The 24,408-nt window shown below is 47.8% G+C and overlaps 1 protein-coding gene across 2 annotated transcripts in view; it reads right to left on the reverse strand.

Annotated features, from left to right (window-relative positions):
- CDKL1 (cyclin dependent kinase like 1) overlaps positions 1–24,408 on the reverse strand; it is a 35,019-nt gene that overhangs the window by 4,706 nt on the left and 5,905 nt on the right. For both annotated transcript variants that reach the window (XM_067554742.1, XM_067554741.1), the window contains 7 exons: positions 17,387–17,508; positions 11,540–11,612; positions 10,342–10,432; positions 8,683–8,883; positions 4,965–5,047; positions 3,382–3,438; positions 2,934–3,089 (listed from right to left, as the gene is read on the reverse strand). In XM_067554742.1, coding sequence (XP_067410843.1) covers positions 2,934–3,089; positions 3,382–3,438; positions 4,965–5,047; positions 8,683–8,883; positions 10,342–10,432; positions 11,540–11,612; positions 17,387–17,508 — 783 coding nt within the window. The remainder of the gene's footprint in view (positions 1–2,933; positions 3,090–3,381; positions 3,439–4,964; positions 5,048–8,682; positions 8,884–10,341; positions 10,433–11,539; positions 11,613–17,386; positions 17,509–24,408) is intronic.

Consider the following 24,408-nt stretch of genomic DNA (forward strand, 5'->3'; position numbering starts at 1 on the left):
AAAGAAAGCACAGAGTCAAGTGAAGTAAAAAATCTTAAATGAACCAAACTGCGCCATAGAATCTCTCAGGATAGTAATTCCATGCTTGAATAATAAGAATATAGTAGTAGGGATACACTACCGATCACCTGGCCAGGATGGTGATAGTGACTGAAATGCTCAAGGAAATTAAAGAGGCTATACAAATAAAAAACTCAATAATAATGGGGGATTTCAACTATCCCCATATAGGCTGGGTACATGTCACCTCAGAATGGGATGCAGAGATAAAGTGTATTGACATCCTGAATGACTGCTTCTTGGAGCAGCAAGTCCTGGAACCCACAAGAGGAGAGGCAATTCTTGATTTAGTCTTAAGTGGAGCACAGGATCTGGTTCAAGAGGTGAATAGAGTTGAACCGCTTGGTAATAGTGATCATAACAATCAAATTTAACATCCATTTGAGGGAAGGTGGGGGGGACGACACCAAAGCAGCCCACCATGGCAGGATTTAATTTCAGAAAGGGGAACTACACAAAAATGAGAAAGTTAGATAAACAGAAATTAAAAGGTACAGTGCCAAAAGTGAAAACCCTTCAAGTTGCATGGAAACTTTTTAAAGACTCCATAACAGAGGTGCAATTTAAATGTATACCCCAGATTAAAAAACATAGTAAGAGGAACAAAAAAGTCTCACCAGGGCTAAACAACAAAGTAAAAGAAGCAGTTAGAGGAAAAACAGCACTCTTTAAAAAGTGGAAGTTAAATCCTATTGAGGAAAATTGAAAGGAGCACAAACTCTGGCAAGTGAAGTGTAAAAATATAGTTAGGAAGGCCCAAAAATAATACAAAATTGAAGAACTGCTAGCCAAAGACTCAAAAAGTAACAGCAAAAAAACGTTTAAGTACATCAGAAGCAGGAAGCCTGATAAACAACCAGTGGGGCCAGTGGACGATCGAGATGCTAAAGGAGCACTGGAGGAAGATAAGGCCATTGCAGAGAAACTAAATTAATTCTTTGCATCGGTCTTCACGGCTGAGGATGAGGGAGATTTCCAAACCTGAGCCATTCTTTTTAGGTGACAAACCTGAGAAACTGTCCAAGACTGAGGTGTCATTAGCGGAGGTTTTGGAACAAATTGATACGTTAAACAGTAATAAGTCACCAGGACCAGACGGTATTCACCCAACAGTTCTCAAGGAACTCAAATGTGAAATTGGAAAACCACTAAACGGTGGTATGTAACTTATCATTAAAATCAGCTTCTGTACCAGATGACTGGAGGATAGCTAATGTGTCGCCAATTTTTTAAAAAGACTCCAGAGGACATCCCGGCAATTACAGACTGGTAAAGCCTAACTTCAGTACCAGGTAAATTAGTTGAAACTGTAGTAAAGAACAGAATTACCAGACACACAGATGAACACGATTTGTTGGGGAAGAGTCAACTTGGTTTTTGTAAAAAGAGAAATCATGCCTCACTAATCTACTAGAATTCTTTGACTGGTCAACAAGCATGTGGACAAGGGTGATCAAGTGGATATAGTGTGCTTAGATTTTCAGAAAGCCTTTGACAAGATCCCTCACCAAAAGCTCTTAAGCAAAATAAGAAGTCATGGGATAAGAGGGAAGGTCCTCTCCTAGATCAGTAACTGGTTAAAAGATAAGAAAAAAAAGGTATGAATAAATGGGCAATTTTCAGAATGGAAAGAGGTAAATAGTGGTGTCCCCCAGGGTTCTGTACTGGGACTAGTACTCTTCAACATATTCATAAATGATCTGGAAAAAGGGGCAAATAGTGAGGTGGCAAAATTTGCAGATACAAAATTCCTCATGCTAGTTAATTGCAAAGCCCTTTGCCAAGAGTTACAAGGGAATCTCACAAAACCGGGTGACTGAATTTCATCTGTCATTTTGTTGCCCAATGTTCATAAATGCCAAGTAATGCACACTGGAAAACATAATCCCAACTATATATTTAAAATGATGGGGTCTAAATTAGCTGTTATCACACAAGAAAGAACTTGGAGTCATTGTGGATAGTTTTCTAAAAACATCCACTCAATGTGCAGTGACAATCAAAAAAGCTAACAATGTTAGGAACCATTAGGAAAGAGATAGATAATAAGACAGAAAATATCATACTGCCCCTTTACAAATCCATGGTACACCCATATCTTGAATACTGCGTGCAGATCTGGTCACCCCATTTCAAAAAAGATATATTGGAATTGGAAAAGGTACAGAAAAGGGCAACTAAAATTATTAGGGGTATGGAACAGCTTCCATCTGAGGAGAGATTAGTAAGACTGGGACTTTTCATCTTGGAATAAAGATGATTAAGGTGGAATATGATAGAGGTCTATAAAATCATCACTGATGTGGAGAAAGTAAATAAGGAAGTGTTATTTACTCCTTCTCATAACTCAAGAACTTGGGTTCATCAAATGAAATTAATAGGCAGCAGGTTTAAAACCAACAAAAGGAAGTCTTTCTTCACACAACACACAGCCAACCTGTGGAACTCTTTGCCAGAGGACGCTGTGAAGGTCAAGACTATAACAGGGTTTAAAAAAGAACTAGATAAGTTAATGGAGGGTAGATCTATCAATGGCTATTAACCAGGATGGGCAGGGACACAAAACCACGCTCTGAACTGTCTCTAGCCTCTGTTTCCCGGAAGCTGGGAATGGGCAACAGGGGATGAATCACTTGATGATTACGTGTTCTGGTCATTCCTTTGAAGCACTTGGCATTGGCCACTGTCAGAAAGCAGGACACTGGGCTAGATGGACCATTGGTATGGCCCAGTATGGCCGTTCTTAAGTATCTTCTCATCTCCCTGAGAACTGCGGGTGTAAGAACCCTAACTCCATCTGCTGGAAGCTACAAAAGGAAAACAAGCTCCTTCTAGAAGCCATGGAACATCAAACACTAGGAAGTAAGTCTTACCCCTGGCATGTGCTTTCGAGTTGGTCTGGTTGGCTTCCGAGTGGCTTTTTCGTGCTCCTTTCCCAGATCTCCCGCTTCTCTCATGCCGTCAAAGTACAGATGTTGCAGTAACTGTTCACACGTTAGCCTCTCAGCAGGATCCATGTGAAGGCAGCCCTGAGAAAGCATAACACAGCAAAGGATCACACAGGGGGGCTTTTTGTGTACAGGGTGATGAAAACATTACAGAATGTTAAAAGCAGCTGGTTTTAGTGGTTAACTGTGGGCTTTGCAGGTTTTTTAAAGAGATCCTTGGAATCCAGGTGTTCCAGGGTTAAGAGTCAACACAGAATTCCCCAAGACACCTCACACACACAGGTGGCTAACTCTGAATAATCCTTCTCTTGGATAAGCTAAATGGAGTTTCAGTGTGAACTCAGTACTTCACCACAGACTGTGCTTCACCTACCTTCATTAGTGCTAGAGCAGGATATGAAATGCTAGGAAATTTCAGTTCTAGTGGGTCCTGGAACAAATAAAGTATATTTATGTTAGTAACTTTTTCATTATCAGGGTGCCCTCACCAACATACTTTCCCCACCACATGGTGCATTCATCTCTTTTCCCTTCCAACTCAGCCCATTTCACAATCAACTGTATTTTAAAGATCCTTAAATACACAGTTTCTGAATAAACACACAGTTATTGAAGAATGATCTGCTTCTTGTTCTGAATCCAGTATATCCAGTGTTAGATAAACTGACAGGAATTTTATAGAGGATTAAAGGCATGGAACGACAAAGTAACAAAGGTCTGTGAGGATTAAATCATGAGGAAATTAAAGTAAAGTAATTCCACATCTATTAATCGTAGGCCAATAATGAAGGTGGAATAAGATAACCATCTGCAAACATCACGTGCAAGCGAACACCCAGAAGAGCAATTGTTTAGAGGTTTGACTGAGTCAGACTAGGAGTGAAGGGATAAAAATGATCAAAGGAAAATTTAAACGGAACATCAGATTAAAAAAGCCAACCAAACAAGACATGACGGAGATAAAGTTACCTGCAAAAGAGTCTCCCAATGGATATGGCAAAAGTCCTCTTTGGGTGACCTGAAACTGGACTGGGTAAAGCTTTCTAGTATACAGCAAAGGGAATGATCCCACACCAGCAGAGAGAGGGACAAGCTGATAACAGGGGCTGTTCCATCTCTGGTTTCTGTTGGCCTGTCCCTACAAAGTAAAGGCCTGCAACACAATCGAAACCTGACGGGACCTGACTGCACGTGCCAGGTGGCGGTCGGGCTGCATCAGAAAACTGCCTGACTCTCTCAGGTTTGAGCCGGGTCAGCTTCCCTCCTCCCGCCTGTGGGGTTGGCGCAGCAATGGCTGCGTGCCCTGCCCCTGCCGGCCGCCGCCACCTCGCCACGCTGTGTGTTCTGCAGAGCAAGCGTGCCAAGGAGTCGTGGCACCTCTCACTGGGTAACGTGCATGCAGCACGGCAGAGGGCAGCCACTGGCAGGAATGGGGCAACCAGCTGCAGGCATCGCGCCAACCCCACAGGCAGGAGGCAGTAGCAGAACTGACTCAAGTTCAGGGGAAGGGCCAGAGCCGGGTCAGAAAATGACTCGCCCCTCTTGGGCCCGGTCGGACTTAAAAACGAAGTCCATGCAGACCTCTAATGCAAAGACTTATGCTCGTGAGTTGAATGGCACGACTCGCATGCTTCAAGGTAAGCACATGCTTCAGTTTTTGCAGGATCGGGGCCTAGCGTGCGTCTGTGTTTTGCACTTGCTGTGTCCAATAGCAAGCAGAACACCGACTGGCCAGGATGAATGGCTTTTAGCTCTGCCTCAGGCCATCGGTTCCTTCCATCAGGTCGTTAATCACTAGGATATGCCCTGCATCTCAATCAGCTAGTGCTTAAATGTAGCCCCATACACGGCTCTGTGAACTATATACTCCAGGAGAGTCAAAACACCCCTCTCATTTGCCTAGCATACACGCTGCGGATTAGCGTTGACACACGTAAGTGTGTAGGGCACTCTTACCATGTTCTCTGGATCAGGAATTCTCACCCCACTGAAGAACTGATTTGTGCTGAATACTTGCTGATGTCTGGGAATAAGATCGCCTTTGATCAAGAATAAAAAGCAAAGTCAGGTTAATTAGATGTTTCACTACAAGCTTATTCTGTATCAAGGCAGAAACTGCACTAGAGAAGGTTTTTAAATAGATATCTTGGCATCAAGAGAACTAATACAACATTCGCTTACAAAAACTAATCATCCATCTTGACTTCACTGGTTAAAAGTCTTGATCACTTTTAAAACTATCCCTACGTTGCAATGAACTGGCTAGTACATGCTACTAGATGGAATCAGAGCTGCTCAACTGTGTGTCATTGGCCCTATACTGCTATGAGCTAATGGAGATTCTCTTTTAGCAGAAGTGATATGGTCCTCTGCCTTTGGATCCAACTTTTATCTCCACTGCTACCAACAGGCTTGGAATTCCCATGCTTTGTGCATATTGATAATCATGCAACTGGTTGCCTTGGATATTAACGACGGGTTAGATTTTTTCCCTTCGCGGTTTGGCAATTTACATCATACTGGCAAATGCTGAGTCCCACAGCCTAAAAGACGCCTTACTATAACAACCAGGAGCATGCCATGTAGGAAGAAAGGAATGTCTACTTACATAAATAAAACGGTGCCATGTTACACCGATACCGACCTCAGTGGATTGGTGGTGGTATTCTAAAGGGCAATTCTTTTTACTTGGTTGAATAGAAATGTAGGTGTGTGCCCCAGCAGGAGAGCTAGAGGGTGCTGCATGAACAGTTGTGATCGCAGGCTGCAGGACTCGAAAGCCAAGCCGCGCGATCCCTAACACAAGGGAACACTGGTGTACATTTGTTAAGCAAGACAAAATCAACAAGGAACTCCCCCGCCCAAAGCTAACAAGATGGAACAGCCCACTGCTGCCATGAATGACTGGCAAGAGCTGCTGTTTGTTTTGGGCTGTGCTGATCGTCCGCAGGACAGGCTTTGTTCACAGTGGGGGCTAGAAAGGTCATGCCAGCCCAGTGCTCAGATTAATGCCCTGTTCCAGCGATTTCAAAGACAGGCCCTTTGTTCGTGTGGTTCAGGACAATGGGCCCTTCCTTTATGAATTCCGGCTGGGGAGATTGTCGCTCTCTTATTAAAATCTGACTTTTAATAGTCCCGAGCAGAAAGTCGCCGTACGAGAAGGGGCCACGAGGGTCTCCTAAGTCCTTTCTGAAGGACTCATGCTTATGAAAGAGCAGCTGGGATTGAGCCGTATGTTAAAAATCAAGTCACCGACCCCAGGCCAATGGAGTAACGAAACCCCCATAAGAACACAGCTTTGATCAAGTAGCTCTCCGCTGCAAATCACGTCTCAACCCGTCTCCTTTCCACAGCCCGGATCAAAAGGAAATCGTTCCGAGCGGAAACCCCATAAACTGTAACATTCCTAAAGCTCAATGGAGAGACTTCCAGAGACTAGCAATCAAACCACGGCCATGAATGGTTTCATCTATATTTGATAACATGTATATTAGCTATAAAAAGGACTAATGGATTTTTAAATGATTTTCTAAGTTACACTAAGAAAATATGAATCTTAAACAATCCAAGAATCACTTAAATTAAAAAGCAGACTTGTTTTTTTCCCAGAGCTGAGAATCCACTGCATATGTGACACACCAATGGGAAACAGAAGCAGTAAGAGCTGGTTAGTTTCCACCTAAAATGTTTAGGGGTGCCCAATGACAGAGATAAATACTGATCTACTGAAAGCCCCAGTTCTAAATCCAAAACTGATTAATGACGCCTGTGTCACTACGCAACCGGCAGCCGGTAGAAGCTCAACCATTAACTGTTTGCAGTGTCTGCCTCTGGGTTTTACGACTCTTTTACAAAATACAAAAGTCATTAACAATCATGTGCAACATTTTACTAAGACTACTTCCCAGCCGTGATTAGCTCAATCCAGTTAGTCCTTACACAGAGCTGGCCACTTACTGCCGGAAAACACCGGGCCCGTTGCAAACCTTCATGCAGCCCAGACGGACGATAAAAACAGGGGTGAGATTCATGCTTTCCAGAAAGCTTGTGGCACAGGAGGTTTATGTTTTTAAAAAATAAATTAAAAAACGTTTTCCCTCGTTAAAAACAAAGAATTGGAAGGCTGACCAATATTATGGCTACTGTCCATGTCGCTCATGCAGGGCCCCCACATGGGGGGGAAGGGTACACTTTACCGGGGCCCAGAGGCCCAGCCCAGGCTCCAAACCCCATGGGTGTGTGTGGAAGGGGGCCTGTGTTACAAGTTTGTACTGGGCCTGAAAATATTATGCTTGGGCTCTGAGCTCATGGGCAGGGCAGGGGGAGCCAGGTAACAGCACAGAAATAACTATGGCTCACTTCAAACGGCAGCAATGCTGTTACAGCACCTGATCGAAACCCGTCGCAGGAAAAAACTCTCCATCAGGCCCAAGGTGCTCAGATGCCGTGGTGACGAGCATGGTCACAAACAAGCCAGAGAAAAGGGAGTCTCATCCAGCTCCCCTTGGAAGGGGAGACCCAGTGGCAGGAAGATGTGGGGGAATAGCAGAAGGAGGATGCTCAGAAGTCCAAGGGAATGGAGGGGGAGGGAGGGAGATAAGGGCTTAAGCGCATCATTCACAACAAACCCTCGGCCTCGTTTCACCTTTTTATTGCCGTCCACGAAGAGATGGCGAAATTCTCAGGTCTACTCGTTCCAAGTCAAGCCCCCAAGGTGCCTCCAGAAAATACCGTTCTACTGGGGGGGGGCTTGTGAAGCGCTCCCTGCAAACGCTTCCTGTCTGCAGCGCTGGCCATGGAGGCAAATCCCGCGCTATTGTTTCTGTCCACAAAACTGGCCAGCGTCGCTAACTGAACGGTCACGCTCCAAGGGCCAGGTCCTGCTGCAGGGGAACCCCTGTGCCCATGGGGGGGGGCAGTCACCAGTTTGTGGGTCTAACACATTACTACGTGCCGTCAGCACACATCTGACCTGAAAACGCTAATTCTGTGCTCCAGCAAAGTTCGATCTCTTGAAGAGGACTGGAAGGTAAATGTGAAAGACTCACAAATCAGAACTTGCCTTTCTAAACAGAAGGAACGTTCCCCATTCCGGTTTTTCCGGTATTCACTCAGGTCAGTAGGAAGCCCCGCCACTTCCTTATCCCCAGTCCACAGAAAGTGTCCTGGAATAACTTAGCAATTGGGGTGATCAACTGAAATCCTGGAGACAGGCTGCGGAAGCCCCTGGGCAGCACCTGCTACCGCACGTGTATGCTCTTGCAAAGACAGGCATGGGAACAGGGCCCATTCCCAGGAAATACCGGGTAAACCTAAGTGCCACCAAAGTCAAGAGGAATACAAGGGACCCTAGTAAAATTATGACTCAACGAGGGTCACCCATGCTCCTATTTACTGCACTGGGCTCTGGCAGAGACTGGTGGCCCTTCAGGGTTGTGAAAATTAGATCTGCGGCCCGCGAGCCCAAAAGGTTGGGAACCCCTGCATTCATGTGAAATAAAGCAGCACAATGGAGGTGGAGTTTGGTCTGGGCGCTGAACTGATCATCGGAGGCTTTCCTAATGCACAAGTGTCCGTTGGATTCTGATCGGCATAGCACCGTTTCCATTATCGCTTAATACCAGACAAGTAGAGAGGAACATGGCTGAAATCAGACTGCACAGGGGACTCTTACCCAGGGTTCTCCTGATTAGGTACAGCTGGTCCACATCCGATTTTCCAGGCCACAAGGGGACACCTGACAACAACTCTGCAAAGACACAGCCTATGGCCCAGACATCCACGGGAGGGCCGTACTGCGTATCTCCTACAAGTAACTCAGGAGATCGGTACCACCTGGTAGCCACGTAGTCTGTGTAATAATCACTGGGTCCAGCTAGATTGTGGTCAGGAAGGATAGAAAATAAATAGAAATCTGAGGTCAGAATTATTAAAGGAAGTGTAACAAGCACGTTGCTTAACATCTCTCTCTGACACTGCTACAGTAATAGTCCTGGAAGTCACCCTTCCCGCACAGCATGGCAGAAATCAAAACGGGTTATCGCACGTATTCAGAACCCAACTCTGCAACACTGCCGATCTGGGGAAAGCAAATCAATCTTTTCCTGAAATCGGGCTAGCACCTTTCCTCTGAGAGCACGTTGCCAACTGTCAGCTCTCAAAACCGCAGGTGGTTTATTCGGAGAACTGGTCAAACCAAAGGGTCACAAGATTTTTTTTTTTTAATTATTATTATTATTATGGGAAAAGGGAAGCCACCCGGGTGAGATCCTTCTGCAAAACAGGCGTTTCCTGCGATAACAAGATTCTGCCTTCAGTGGAGGTTCTCTGTGGAAAGGAGGGTTTTCATGCACGGGTGGGTGTCACAAAGACAATGTGCACCTCTCACAAGGTGGCCCTGGCTCTTTTAGCGGAAAAAGGCTAGTGCCCTCATGACTCATCAGCTGACCCCAACCGGGCTTATAAGAGGACACCTGGCCCTAGGGAAGAGGTCCCTGAAGGAAGTCAGGCAGGGCAGATGAGCGTTTCCTGAGGAGACCCAGGAAGAAACTGTACCGGCTCTTCACTGCTGCTCCTGAGAACCACTGGGAAGAGCCAAAGGTTGATGGTGAAGAGTGGCCAGGGCTGGGGATCCCCTACCATGTTACAGGACAGCTCGTGCAGAGGCTCCCGGGGAGAACAGCCTGATTAGGAGAAGCTGAGCTGAAAACAAGAGGGCTGGTGCTGGAGGGTGGATCCGGGAGCCAGGGCAGAGAGGCCTGGGTGAGTGGAACGCAGCAGGAAACCCCCTTGTGGCAGCACTGTAGGAAGCAGAGCCCAGCACACGGGGTGTTCCTGGCGGGACGATCCCTGAGCAGGGGTAGCACTCGTGGGTGGAGAGGCCTGGCCGAGCCGAACAGGGCGGGGTGTCCTGTCACAAGAGACCTGACTCGGGGCTACGGGAGAAGACTCACGGGAGAGAAATGGGTCTTGGAAACCTCAGACAGGAGGCCTGGAGAGCAGAGCCCAGGTCGGAGGGCTAAAGGAACAGGGGACTGAGTGGCTAACCACTTTTGGATGGATGACTGCTGACTGGAACTGAAGAACTGCTGTAGCCTTGTTTTGCTGCCGGAAGGTTTGAGAGAAGCTTTGACAAGGGATTTGTGCACTGTAGAAATTCATCTGAATAAAAACGGTTTGAATTTGCCGCCCGGAAGAGCATTCCCTTGCATGGGTTGTATAGCGGGGAAACTGAGGCAGGTGCACTAAGACAGAGCCTTGAACGGAGCGTAAAAACCAGCTCAAGCCCTTTGTGCTTTAAACACGGCCCGTGGAAGAAGTTAGCAGCACTTACTCAGTATGCGAGCAAATCCAAAGTCACAAAGTTTAATGACAGCGTGCTTCGTTATCAGGATATTTTCTGGCTTCACATCTCGATGTATGCACTGGAAACACAGACAAGCGAGTCAGGAGCAAGTATCTAAATCTGGAACAGGTTAATTCTGCCACGTTCACATTGCTGAGACCTCCACAGGCTTTTGGCCTGATCCCCATTGTTAATGGAACAGACTACGAAAGGATTCTTTAACTGCTAACGCAGGGGCCTGTGGGGCACTCCAGTAGCCGGGTCTTCCACCTCACATTGGGGAGAAGATGCCATGCACGTCTGCAATTTCAGTGGCACGGTTCTGCACTGCTCAGACAACCCCCATTCGACTCAAGTGGCCTACTGTGAAATAATGGAGCGGCGTGATGGACATTTACAGAGCTCTTTACATGTGCAAGGTTTACTGTGACCAGCACCAAACACAATCCATCAATTTAATGGGGGAGGGCTGGAAGAAAGAGAGAGAGAAAGAGACAAAACAACCAATCCTGCAAGCCAGCTAGACGGGTTGCCAAACTCCCGCTGCTCAGCCTTACGTAGCTCTACTGGTAGAAACAAAACATTCGTTCCAAAGAGATCTCCCACCCACCTCTTAAATCAGCCCTCGGCAGACGGATAAAAACAAAGAAAACAACAGCAGCGACTCGGATAAGTAACCCTCCCACCCCTACCTTCACGTATGCAGCCTGGTTAAAGCACAGCCCAGGCGGTGTCCTGTGCGATTTTTATTCAGCCTATAACTCCTCTGCTCTGACGAAAGCAGAGGAGATTTGCTGGTCCCTTAGATTTTAGCACATTCCACTTCTGTAACTTTTCACTAGGGGCCTGATCCAACACCCGCTGGAGTCAACAGAAAGTCATTCATTGGAGTAGGTGCTGAATCAGACCTTGAATGACTAGATATCGGGTCTGTCCTCTGCAGGGATGGTGCCTCTCACAGAAGGATACACTGCTGCAAGCTGTTTAGGCAGGAAGCTAACCTAAAGCATAAATCACTCTGACAATGAACCCCAGGGATCTAAATAACGAATGAAATAATCAGGATAAATAAAAAGATCCCAAAGACTTGTTGACGCCGCTGCACAGAGTATTCCAGACCTGGGAGACTGTAACAGAATCGGTACCTGGTTCAAAGCAGCCCTGCGTTAGATTGCACGGGACTTACGTTGTGTTTATGGCAAAAATTGACAGCTTGGAGTGTCTGCCAAGTTATGCTCTTCACGAGATGCTCTGGGACCCTGTTTGAAAAAAGCACAAGGAGTAAAATGTATTTCTTTTTTTTTTTAAATGGAACTAGGAGAAAGGAGGAGAATGAAGTTAAACTTAAATGCCAGCACAACGGAACGCCGTCTATACCCAAAGCAATCAGGAAGCACAGATCCCCCAGCACAACACTTTGGGACCATTTACACCACAGACGTCACTTCACCGAGATGAGTTACAAGAAACAGAGATTTAATCCTCAGCCTACGCACTCGATAAGTTCAGGAACCCAGAGAAAAGTCAGCCCATGTTACCGACAATGTTTTGGGATCTGTTGCCTGACTATTCTCCCCGCATTTTTATGCTGCAGCCAGAAACTCTATACGGAGCTTTAGAGAGACCCTTCTGGCCTGTGAGCTTCTTTTATAAGGTGACGTGTCAAATACAGCTGTGAAGTCTATAGCAGCTTGAAGGGCTGTCCGGAGGGGCACTACGTATTTACTTCCCAGCACTACTCCAAGCGCCAAATAGCTCCAGACCGAACGCCAAAGGGCCGTGCAATTTCAGTTTATGACGACAAGACACAAAGATTTACGACAGCTGAGCCCGATCCAAGGTTTTTGGGGCCATTCACATCTAGCTGATGTTGCGTCTGACCCCCTGGCAACCGAACACTGAGGCCGGCTGGTTAATGGCGCCTCCTGTCCTGCACCATTAACTCTTCTGACATCGCACCGACAATGCCAACGGCTACTCTACGCCAGCTCTCTCCCGCCGGTGCCGGAGACAGCGCGGAAAATCACAACCCTGAGGCCACTGTCAGATCGCCAGTTGGCCAACGCCAAGAGAGTGAAAGTTGAGCAAATGAGCGGGGAGGGGTTGGGTCTGTTCCCTCCCATCTATTTAACTTCAGGGGTGACCCAACGTTTCAGAGAGGGGACGTCTTTGTTAGACGTTCACCCCCACACTTACGGGGTGTGAGAGTTCGTAATACACATCCTCAGACATTCAGCTTCCCTAGCAACACCAGGTAGGGCACAGCTGACAGGCCTGAGGGTTCAAAGGTCCAACACAAATGTTTTGTGCCTTTTTTACCCATCTTAAAGAAGCCAAAAAAGAGGGGGAACATGCCCAATTTTTAACAGATCCTTTCCATGTCCCCTTTAAGGCTCTGCTGCTGTATCAGTGCTAGAGTCTCATTCAAGAAACAGCCGAGGAACGATGTTACAAAGAGGGCGGCGCTCCGCCTGCAGAAGGATCTGACATCAGGTTAAAATTTGGCAGTTATACATAACGGAAAACGGGGTATGAACTAGGGTGACCAGACAGCAAGGGTGAAAAATCGGGACAGAGCACGGGGGGCAATAGGCACCTATATAAGACGAAGCCCAGAATATCCAGACTGTCCCTATAAAATCAGGACATCTGGTCACCCTAGTCTTAACAAGCAACGTCAGGCAGTAATGACAGGTAGTGCCACCAGCCCGGCCTGGAACTGCAACAGGACATTCAAGTGGGAGATGATGTTTTTTAACCCTTGTGTCCTTCTGCGTAAACCTTTCACTGTTACAAACGACTGCTCCCTTTATACTGCTGCTCTGGGTGAACTGAAGCTCCAGCTGAGATTCCTGGAAACCTCTGTAAAAAGTATTTTAAAGTGAACAAACACGAAGGAACTCAGCAGTGACAAATAACCTCATGAATTCCAGTGCTGGCTCTTTGGAAAAGCATTATATTGTTCTTGATGATTCATGGACGCAGAGTTTAAGGCCAGAAGGGACTAATAAATCATCTAGTCTGACCTCCTGGATATCATACAGCCCTTAAATTTCACCCGGTTACCCCTGTATTGAGCCCAATAACGTGTGTTTGGCTAATGCACATCTTCCAGATAGGCCTCCAATCTTGACTTCAAGACACCAAGGGATGGAGAATCCACCACTTCCCTTGGTAGCTTGTTCCAGTGGCTAATCACCCTCACGGTTAAAAATTTGTGCCTTATTTCAAATTTGAATTTGTCTAGATTTAACATCCAGCCACTGGATCCTGTTCGGCCTGGCTCCGCTAGAATAAAGAGCCCTTTAGGACCCGGTATTTTCTCTCCGTGAAGGTACGGAGCCACTCGAACCAAGTCACCTTCAATCTTCCTTTGGTAAACTAAACAGACTGGGTTGCTGTCTAAGTCGCACGGCATTTTCTCCCGCTTTCAAACACTTCCTGTGGTTCTTCTCAGTGCCTGCTCCAATTTTTCAATATCCTTTTAAAAATGAGGCTACCAGAACTGGACAGTGTTATCACAGAACCAGAGAAGATGAGGGTTGGAAGGGACCTCAGGAGGTATCTAGTCCCACACCCTGCTCAAAGCAGGACCAACCCCGACTAAATCAGCCTAGCCAGGGCTTTGTCAAGCCGCACCTTGAAGTGTTCTAGTGTCGGTCTCACCAATGCCACATGCAGAGGTAACATCACGTCCTTGCCCCTCCTCACTATTCCCGTCTATATGTCCAAGGACCACTTTAGCCCTTTTTGCCACATTACTGCTTGGGGAGCTCACAGTGAGTTGCCCATCTGCTATGATCCCAAACTCCTTTCCAGAGTTCCTGCTTTGCATGGCAATCCCTCATTCTGTAGGCAGGGTCTGCATACTTTGTGCCTAGGTATACGGCCTAGCATTTGACTGTATTAAGAAGCCCAGCATACCAAGCAATACAGACCACTCTGTGCAACTGCCCTGTCATTACTTACTACTCCTCTGATCTTTGTGTTACCCGCAAAGTTCATCGATTTTACATTTCCTTACAGATCATTGATTAAAATCTTGAATAGCATCAGGCCTAGAACCAATCCTCGCGGATCCCACTAGCAACATCCCATTTGATAGTAATTCACCATTGACAGCTAACTTTTTGAGACATCTGCCAGCTCGTTCTTACTCCATTACCTGGTGCTTTACTGATACGGGATAGTGCTAATTTTTTTAATCAGACTGTTGTGTGGTACTAAATCAAGTCTTCTAAAAGTCTACGGCTCTGTCTACACTGATGGCGGCAAATTCGCCACCGTCAGATCGATTTATCCAGTTCGACTGAGCAGCAGTGAAGACCTGCTCAATCGATCCAGAAGTCGATCTATTAAAACCACCTCCAGGAAAAGAGTAGCGCCGCGTCGATGGGGACGCATTTCCCATTGGCACAGCATAGTGGAGATGGCACGTGGAACAGAAGTTAGGAAGTCGACGTAAGTTACGCACGCTATTTTACGTAGCTTGCGTAACTCCTGTCGACTGCTGCCAAATTTGCCAGTCAGTGTAGTCCAGGCCTCAGTCTATTATACCTTATGTATTTACTGTTATCAATCAAACTGGTGATCTCCTCAAAAGGAGGAAATGAGTTTTGACCAGACCTATTCTCAATAAAACCATGTTGACTGGCATTAATTATATTCCTATTCTTTAATTCTTTATTAATGATGATCTATTCATTCTTATTTGTATTGTGGAACGAGTCCCAGTCACGGACCAGTGCTAGGCCCTGAACACACAGAGAATGGTTTATATTATCGCAGCATACAGAAGCCCCAGGCGTGATCAAGGCTCCAGTGTGCTAAGTGCGCTGCAAACACATAGCTACGTTCTGTACAAACACAGCCCCTGTTCTCAGGAGAACTGTCCATTCAGAGCGAGCGACAAAGCCCCAGATTGTTCTAAAGTAAAGCATACGATCTATTTACCCTACCGTAAACGTATTAGTTCAAACTGGAGTTATTTTGAATTAAGAGATAGTGAATTTCACATAGGGAAGCTGCTGCCTACCTTACAAACCTGATCTGCTACCTGCATGTGCAATGCTTCTGCTGAAGCTACTCGCCCATGAAAACAACAGTTCTTGTTCCGCCAACCCTCCCATCCGTTCGTTTCCTACAGACCATTTGTCTACCGTAAGACCTGCAAAATGATTTATAAACGTATGCTGAGCATTTCCATAGCACCAGGTCACCGTGAATAACTCACGGGTCATAAATTTAAGTTGAGCTTCATTTATGTCATGTCAAAAAACAAACAGAGATCAGAATGGAGAATGTTTTCTTTCCTCTGTACACGGCTCCTGTTTTGTGTGGATGGCTGCTCGAAGGGAAGTGCTTTTGACCTGAGATGAGTTCTCAGGGGCATGCACATAAACACAGTGGCGCATGCAAGGTACATGCCATGGAAACTCTCTGCCAAATCCATGTCTGATTCTATTTGTCTAGAGAGCATGCCAGACCGCAGGAAGCCATGAGTTCAGCCTGACCGATCATGCCAATGACATTATTTATAGACTGCGCATGGGTTGGGTAACTGACCCCCCAGGCTTCAGATTCAGCCAAATCAACGTACCCTGTTCAGTAGAACCAGAGAGTCGGGAGAAGAGGCAATAGCAAAACAGCTATGAGTTCTCATAATCCAGCTTAATCAATGAATAACAGCCCAGCAAGAACAGGGCTAGAGGGAGGTTCTATGGGACCTGGCAAAAGGAAAGTTGAGCACAATCAACTGGGGGCAAGAGATTATTTTAATCTCTATGCAGGAATCGGATGCTGGGTTTATCACAGGAGCGAGAGTGAATGTAGCCCTGGCCAGCAAAGCCCTCTGTTTCCAGAGCTGTACACATTTCTGTAGACACCACAATGCAGCTGCACAACAGAGAAGTAAACACAAAGCAGAATATTTGCTTCTTGGCCCATTAGAAAAATAAAAGGGGGTATCCCAGGGAGGCTGGAGCTAGGCTGTTCTCAGTGGTGGCAGATGACAGAACAAGGAGCAACGGTCTCAAGTTGCAGTGGGGGAGGTCTAGGTTGGATATTAGGAAAAAGTTTTTCCCTAAGAGGCTGGTGAAGCACTGGAATGGGTTACCTGGGGAGGTGGTGGAATCTCCGTCCTTAGAGGTTTTTAAGGCTCATCTTGACAAAGCCCTGTCTGGAATGATTTAATTGGGGTTGGTCCTGCTTTCAGCAGGGGGTTGGACTAGGTGACCTCCTAAGGTCCCGTCCAGCCCTAATCTTCTATGGCTCTATGATTCTAGTCAATCACAAAGAGCCCAAACCCAGACCCGGAGCATCCATCTCGGTGGGGGAAGAGAGAATTGCGGGCTGATGCCCACTCAGCATCCATCTGGCTGAAAATCCAGGCCAGCCTCATTTACTTCTTCTCATTTACATAATTTAGCTGTCAGCCAAGCTCATCGTACACCCTGGGCCCCTTTCCCATAGGGAAGCACACAAAATAATACAGGCAGCCAACTGGACAGGTGGGCTTTGCAGGGCGGCGGATGGGCACCTGTCTGGGAGGAAGCCACCTGCTCTGCACTTCCTAAGCCAGCCACAGGTCGGTTCCATTGCTCATTGCAACCAGCCGTGGAGAGGGACATGGAACACGACTGCTGCACCAAGCGAAAGCGGCAGGTTCTCCGGGCCCGGGGGCTGTTTGCAGGGATAGGATTTCAGAGGCATCTCAAGCGCTTCTCCCTGCTCCACTTTGCTCCTGTCAACCAAGCCAGATATTACTCCGAATGCTCAGGCCTAGCGCCATTATCTCCTTGGTGAGAAGCTCTGCGTAGCAGCACTCACAGGCTGCGGGGCAATTCTTTCGGACAGCGTTGCTAAACCACAGTAACAAGCACCCGCTGCCGGGCAGCTTTCACGCCCCCCCCGTTATTAATGAGATCCTCCTCCGAGTGCCTTGGAGCCGTAAACGACTCCCACGAATTCTCCCTTGTTCTCTCCTGGCCTTCGTTTCAAACTCACCCCCCCACCCCAGGAGCCGGCTACTCACCCCCGCGGGTACTTGTCCAGCTCGTGCAGAACCGTATGGTCGCAGTATTCAAAGACCAAGTGAAGCTTCCGTTTCCTCCTGAAGACTTCCAGCAGGTTGACCAAGTTGGGGTGTTTCAGTTGCTGTGAACGCACAAGGGAGCGGTGGAGTTAGTAACACTGCCCCATCCCGCGGCTTGGAGCCGAAACGCAGGGCGAGAGGCAAGGGAAACCCATGTGACGAAAGTTCTGGTTCTTTGGGGGCAAAGAACACTTCTTGCACAAAACACCTTGAGTCATCTAGCTGGACAGCAGGGCGAGCAGCACTGCCCAAACCAGGGCTAGCGTTTAGTTATTTTAGGAGACATCTGGGAGCCACACACAAGCTTGGTTTAAACAACCACTGGCTAGAGAACAGGCTGGTAGGCAAAAAATAATTTCTATCCATCACAGGCATTCCTGCATCACCCCTTACGTAGCATCTAGCCTCGGATTGTACCAAAGTGGACGAAGAGAGTTTCCTTCAACAACAGCTTGGAAACATGCACAATAAGAACTTATAGCTGCTGAAAAACCTTGATCCAAATGTTAGAACACTTTTTTGGGAGTAAGACATGGAGAATCTCGCCCCATGACACAGTGAAGCCTCCCTCCCGCTCATTGTTTTGCTAATTCACTGTCAGAACTTTTGAGGGTTTCATTAGGAAATTATTTTTTTTAATTGTTTTTTTCATTAAGCAATTCACACAGCTTAGTCTTACTTAGTATCAGGGGCTTCCTTACCAAATAAATGGCGACCGAGATCCTTAATATGCGTGTTAAGATCTGGCACAGCCGTATCTTTGAGGTTGTATGTTGCAGTATGAATTTGTTATTCAATTTCCTGGCAATTACTCTAGCATCTAAGTTGTTTTTTATTTTATTTTTTTTTAAACAAGGTGCATGGAAGAGTAAAGGAATAGAAAACAGACCTGGATCGCAGTCCAGCAGAGCATTTAAGCACATGTGTAATTTTAATCAGATGAGTTGTGCCATTGGCTTCAATGGAATTATTCACGTGCTTAAAAAGACAAACAACATCCTTGAGATTTTTTTCTGGATTGAGTTCCAGAACAAACAATGAATTTTCAACATGGGAAACTGACAAGGAGGCATCTCCAAAGACATCTTTTAATATATGAACAAATGATCTGGAAAAGGAGATGAGCAGCAAGATTAAAATTATTAAAATCTGCCAACATTGGAGAAGATTGAAGAAGGGTCTGGGCTGACTAGACAAATCAATTGCAGAGTAAGCAGATAAGTGCAAGGTAAAGGTGAGTGTGAAGAGTTCGTTTCCAATGTGATCGATTCTACAGAACCATGCAGGTTAAAAGCTGCACTGCAGAGAGCTAAGTAAGAACATCTGCTCAGAGCAGAGCAGCAGTTAGAAGAGATGCTAGAGCATATGAAAAAAAGAATACAGAATGATACTGAAATGATAACGCCATCAGACGCGTCAATGACTTGCCGTCACCTTGAACACCACGGTGGGTGTGCTCAGCTCCTCTCAAAAAGGATATAACCTACTGAGAAAAGGTCCACAGCCAAAAAGGCAGCAAAAGTGATGCAAGGCATGGAAAGATGCGTGTGAGGAGGTTACCGGCAGGTGCAGGGAGACAAGTGGAAGCATATGAGATAACGAGGGACACAGCGAGGGTTACCTGGGGGCCCCGATCATGAGACACAAGCCAGAGGCCACCCAGTGACAGATGAAACTGAGGCGCTTTGGATGAAAGGTTCCCATTTTAACTACACCCAATTTGCATGCGAACACAGGCCCTTTATCAAAACAAAGCCATACACTCCCCCCAGTAACGACTTGTATTTCTGCCCCCCGGCAGAGGGTGGAAATTCTGGCTGGCTGAAATCAAGGAACTGAAAATAACCTGGCCCCTGCTCCCCGGGCAGGCACTGTGAGTTTTTAAGGAGAATAGCAGAGGTGAGCTCCAGCCTATGAGAATCATTCCTGTCTGTGCACTCCATAGCTAGGACCCAACGCAACCGAGGGCAGCCATGGATTTCTTTCTACCACGCCTCTAGCCACTCTTCGGTCCTCGAAACAGCTTTGCTAACTTGCCATACAAAGAGTTCCCCTTCAAGAGCCATCAACTGGGTCATGACTCAGCACGAGGCAGACGATGGTCCAGTGCCACTGAAACTGAATTGGTTCTGCCCATCAGGGCACAGGGTCCCATGGCAGGTATTAATGGACACGCGGCTGATTCCAGTTATGCAAAGGGATGCACTCTGAATGGCTACGGGGAGTCAATTTGCCCAATGATCACCCAGTAATCCCTGGGATTGTTACTCCCTTCAGATGAAGTATCAACACCAAAATGTGCATGAAAGGACGGGGAAATATCACAATGGGGCTGTCAAACCACAGAAAAAATACCTACGTATATCCCAAGTTAAACCCAACCAAACCAAACCAATCCGTTCCCCTCCTGCCTTCTTACTCTTGTCTCTAAAGTAACTTCAGTATGGAACATGAAGCCCCTGGGCGTGTTGGCGGAGGTGGGCACTGAACTCGTGACCTTTGGATCGACGAGCACCAACCTGTCTTGTTAGACCCAAAAGGCCCAGTACTCTGTGAACTGGCGGAGGGGTCTAGGGCCACTGCAGGGAGCCAGCGAGTCCTGAGTGTGGGTTACACCTGGGCATGCCTCTGGCAAGACCTGCCGCGCCTCCTTTCCAGCCTGGTTCCAAGACCCACTTTAAACCAAACCATGTCACAGCCGTGCCGTGCAGCAGCTGGAAAGGCGAGTGCAGTGGGAAGTGGGAACGAAGGGAAAGACAGGGCGACTAGAGGGAGCACAGTGTGGCCAAAAGGATTTTTAACTGAAAAATACATATTCACGGGTCAGGAATTTTGCTTCCCAGTCACGTGTACGTGAGCCTGGGCTCGTATTTCCGAGGTATATTAGAACTAACCAGAAACACCTTGAAAATAGCTGGGAGGTCTGAATTCAGTAACCCAGCCTCTGCTCCTGCGAGGGTTGCATAGACAGGTAACAGCCTACGGGATTGCTAGAAAATCCAACTCTTGCCCAGTGATTAAAATTCTTCCCATACGACTAACCGGCCGAGCATCTCTCACAATCCTAGGGTCAGAGCATTGAAATGCAACTCTGCAGCAGGCTTTAAAAACCCGAGCAGCTTGCATGTGTCAGACTGACCTGTGCCCACACGTCCTACGTTGCAGCGAAACACAGACCCAAGACGAGGGGACTCTCCTGGAGATTTTTTTTTTTTTTAATAAGTGACAATTGTGGCAACGCAACACACACAGGAGAGAACAAGCAGGCTGTGGTCACCACTGTTTTTAAAGTGAGACTGAAACTCAAGCTGTTTAGTTTCAAAGGTGCTTATCCATCCATTGTCCCTAATGCGGAACAGTCACGGTGTGTATTTGAACTGGAGTTTGCAATAAAAGTTGGGATATTTTTAATATCATGTATCAAGATATACTTTCCCTATTGACCTAAGAATGCGCCAGAAGAACAATGCTCTGAAAGCCGGCCCCTGCAGATATATGACTCCTCTCTCAAGCGCTACGGACTCCGCAGGGGAGACAGAGGCCAGGGATCCGTGGGCGCACTCGGCTAGTAAATTACCGTTTATGGGCAGAATTTTAGCAGGCTGCAACTAAGATCATTAATTTCTTGTTGAACAATATAGCTCCGGGCAAAGAACGTTCAGATCTTTAATGCATCAGTCAGTCCCCAGCCACAACAGGGCATTCAAAGGCCCCATAAATCTGCCGCTACCTCTCACAATGCCTTTGTTAGTTGCGGTAGATGGGGTCTAGCTACAGAAAGCTGTGTTCAGTTTTTTAGTGCCATCACTGGAGTTGTGGCAGCAGCAGGGAGGATTTTCCCCCTCCTAATCCGAACCCATTTAGCCCTGTTCCTGTTGACCTGTTGCAGCTACACTCGCGATAGTCAGTTGGTGGCATGGATGACGACTTTAGGTTATAACGATACGATTCTCTACCAATCTGATAGGGAAAAGAGCTTATTTTTCCTTCGGTTTCTGAGAAATAGCTGCACTGAAATTTTTTCCCCTCCCTTCCTTTGCAATGCCGGCAGCTTCAGTAATTGCTCTCTAGGGAAAAGCGTCATGTTACCGCAACTGGAATGCTGTGTGGTTCATAAACGTCAGCTTTATTCTTCACCTTAAGGTGCAGGTGGGACCCTACGTCATGGACATTTCTGAACACGGCAGCAGGTTTTCGCTGGCGTTACAGGGCACAGGTGATGTTGGCCACGCGAGATGTGTGCTGTCTGGAGAACATTGTTCATTATCAACATACATCAAGCCCGCTTAGCCACGTTAGGCCCCCACATGGGGACACCCAGAACAACAGGAGAAGCAGCTTCAAACAATAAGGAAATTAGGACTCGTTTTCACTGCAAAGTTAATCCCAGGGTTTCCCCTGGCTTGAGTCCTATCCACCCACAAAAACCCTAATCTCAAAAGTGGGGGTGCTCGGAACTCAAAATCGGCTGGTCCAAGAGGGGGTAGAGTCTCAAACTCAAACGAGCACAAATTTAGCCAGTGCGAACCCAAGCATTCCACAGTGTGAACGCAGGCTAGCGCCATTTGCGCACTGCTAGCTGTCCCGTGCCTACTCACAATAACCCCCGTGCACCCAGGAAGCAAGAGAATTTGTCTGTCCAATTCACCGGGAAAGCACGCACACAGCGGCTCAGCTCACTCCAACGCTACGAACCCTAGGAGGTGGCCCCAGAAGCCTCAGCACTCCACACAGTGACTGCAGCAGCAGCAGTGTGGACACAGCAATCCAAGGGCTATTTTGCAGTGGGGCCACTCCCACCCAAGACAGACCAACTAACCGGCGTGTAGATAACTTGAGTGACCCCCACAGTGCGGACATCCCCTTCAACACACTTGGGAAGTGCTCAGACTGTTAGATGACGGATGGGCAGGAGAGAAAACTCCAAAAAGAGTGTGGACAATGAAGTTCGGTGTTTCGGGGTCAGTAATTTACACTGGCCCATTCGGGGGTGAAGATGAGAACAATCGTTCTTAGGAAGGCCAATTACTACACAACCGGACGGAAATGGTCAGCAGGAACAGACAGCGGTGGGGTCTCCGTTACAGACAATCACTTCCGTTTTGTTCCATTTCACCCACAAACCCAGCTCATCACAGCGGACGTCCGCAGAGGTCTGTGCCACAAGGTTATTTTCAGTCACGTTCTAGCACTAACGAGCCGCGACTATTAGAATCACCAACTGGTGACTGGTCTTTTGACCTGACTGCGTCACCCCAGCCCCCACCGCATCATCTCGTCCACAGGGCAAACGGGATCGTCTGCTGCCCCGCGTCATTGGCCGTGGGGTACGTCCAGTCTCCCTGCAACCGGGGACAAACCCGGCAGCTGCTCGCGGTCGTGGTTTTCCTGGCCACTGGGCGAGATCGACAGATTAGAAGCGGGTCGGCTCTCGCTACCGTATCGATGTCAGAGCAGGGAACGGGAAACGCCCAGGCTGGGTGCCAGCTGCTTTGTCTGACCTCCTCACTTGGCTGCGTAGGCCCAACCTTCCACTTGCAACCCGGACTGCCTACGCAGGTGCCGGAAATGGGGGCACCAAAGGGCCACTGCCCCCACTTGTGAGAACCTGAACTCGGCAAGGGTGCAACAACCGCCCCCCCCCCCCCCCCCCGCGGCCCCTCAGTGGAACGGGACGGCGTAACAGCAGGGCCCCTTTCCCTGCTGACGTGACGGAGGGGCGGCCAGGCCAAATCCAACTCTGTGGGCCAGGTGACAACGCCGCAATGCAATGGCAGAAATGCCGTCGCGGGGGGGGCAGGCTTGGGCCAAATTTGAGTGAGTGGCGGTGCGACCTGGTGCACGGGGTCAAGACGCCACTCAAATTTGGCCTATTTTGGTTGCTTCCCCCCCCCAACACACACTTTTGCAGTCCTAGGACTGTCTCCGGGCTGTGGGGAAAGGCTGGGTTCATTGCTGACAGAAGAGGTGAGGGGGTCTTCTTCTGGCACCCCAGGTCCTCGCCTGCACTTACAGGTGTGGGGGAGGGGAACGGGAGAGTTCACGCTTTAAACCTCTGGCGAGGCTCCACCGGTGCCTTGTTGGGAAAGGACGTTGAGGTGGTGGCACTACGCAGCGCTGAGCCTACCTGGGAAGGCTGGAAACTCTTTCTCTGGGAATTCAGACCAGCTCATGACCGGAGCAGCACGGCGAAAGGAAACTGGTTCTTACTAATGATTTAGATCTGTCAGCAACTCTCGGGAGCCGATTTAGGGGCTGGCACATGGCCCCCCCGGTGGAACTGTCCTTTGGTGATTGAGCTAACTCATTGAAGGGGATGTGTCAGTGCAAGTCCTTGCATGCCCTGGCCAAGCACCTTACCTGGGAATTGGGTGGTTCACTTTCAGAGGGAAAACTGAACAGGAGACGGGCTGGCACCAAAGGAATCTCTAGTTCGTGTATTCCAATTCTCAGAGGATTGGCTGCCCTGCTGCTTTTGCTGATGTGATAACAGCACGTTCCCGAGGGTGCCTGTTAGACTCTCCTCCACATACTTCCTTCGTTGCTCTTTAGCGTAGCAAGCAAACACCGCACGGGAGTGGAGACGCAGAATACACCTATTCTTCACTCCAACAGAAAAAGCTACGGGCTGTGTCAGAGGCTCCCGGGGGCGGGGAATCTAAAACAGATGAGCCACAAAACAAAAACTTCGTTCAGGACAATTCTTCAGCAATATCTTTGATGACGCACAAACAGATCACCAACCTTTAGCTACGCCTGCTGCTCCAGGAAAGATCCGCAGCCTTTCACCGTGGCTCAGTTCACCCAAGAGACCTCCTCTGAGGGCTAGTCTACACTAGAGGCACTACACCGGCGCAGCTGCATGCCGCACATCTGGCAAAGACCTTCTATGCCGAAGGGAGAGCTCGCCTCTCGGCATAACAACTCCACCTCCATGAGAGGCTGTAGCTGTGTCACCGGGA

Source organism: Emydura macquarii, unplaced genomic scaffold (genome assembly GCF_026122565.2).
Source record: "Emydura macquarii macquarii isolate MOO-44397 ecotype Brisbane River unplaced genomic scaffold, CSIRO-AGI_Emac_v2 contig_1551, whole genome shotgun sequence".
NCBI lineage: Eukaryota > Metazoa > Chordata > Testudines > Chelidae > Emydura > Emydura macquarii.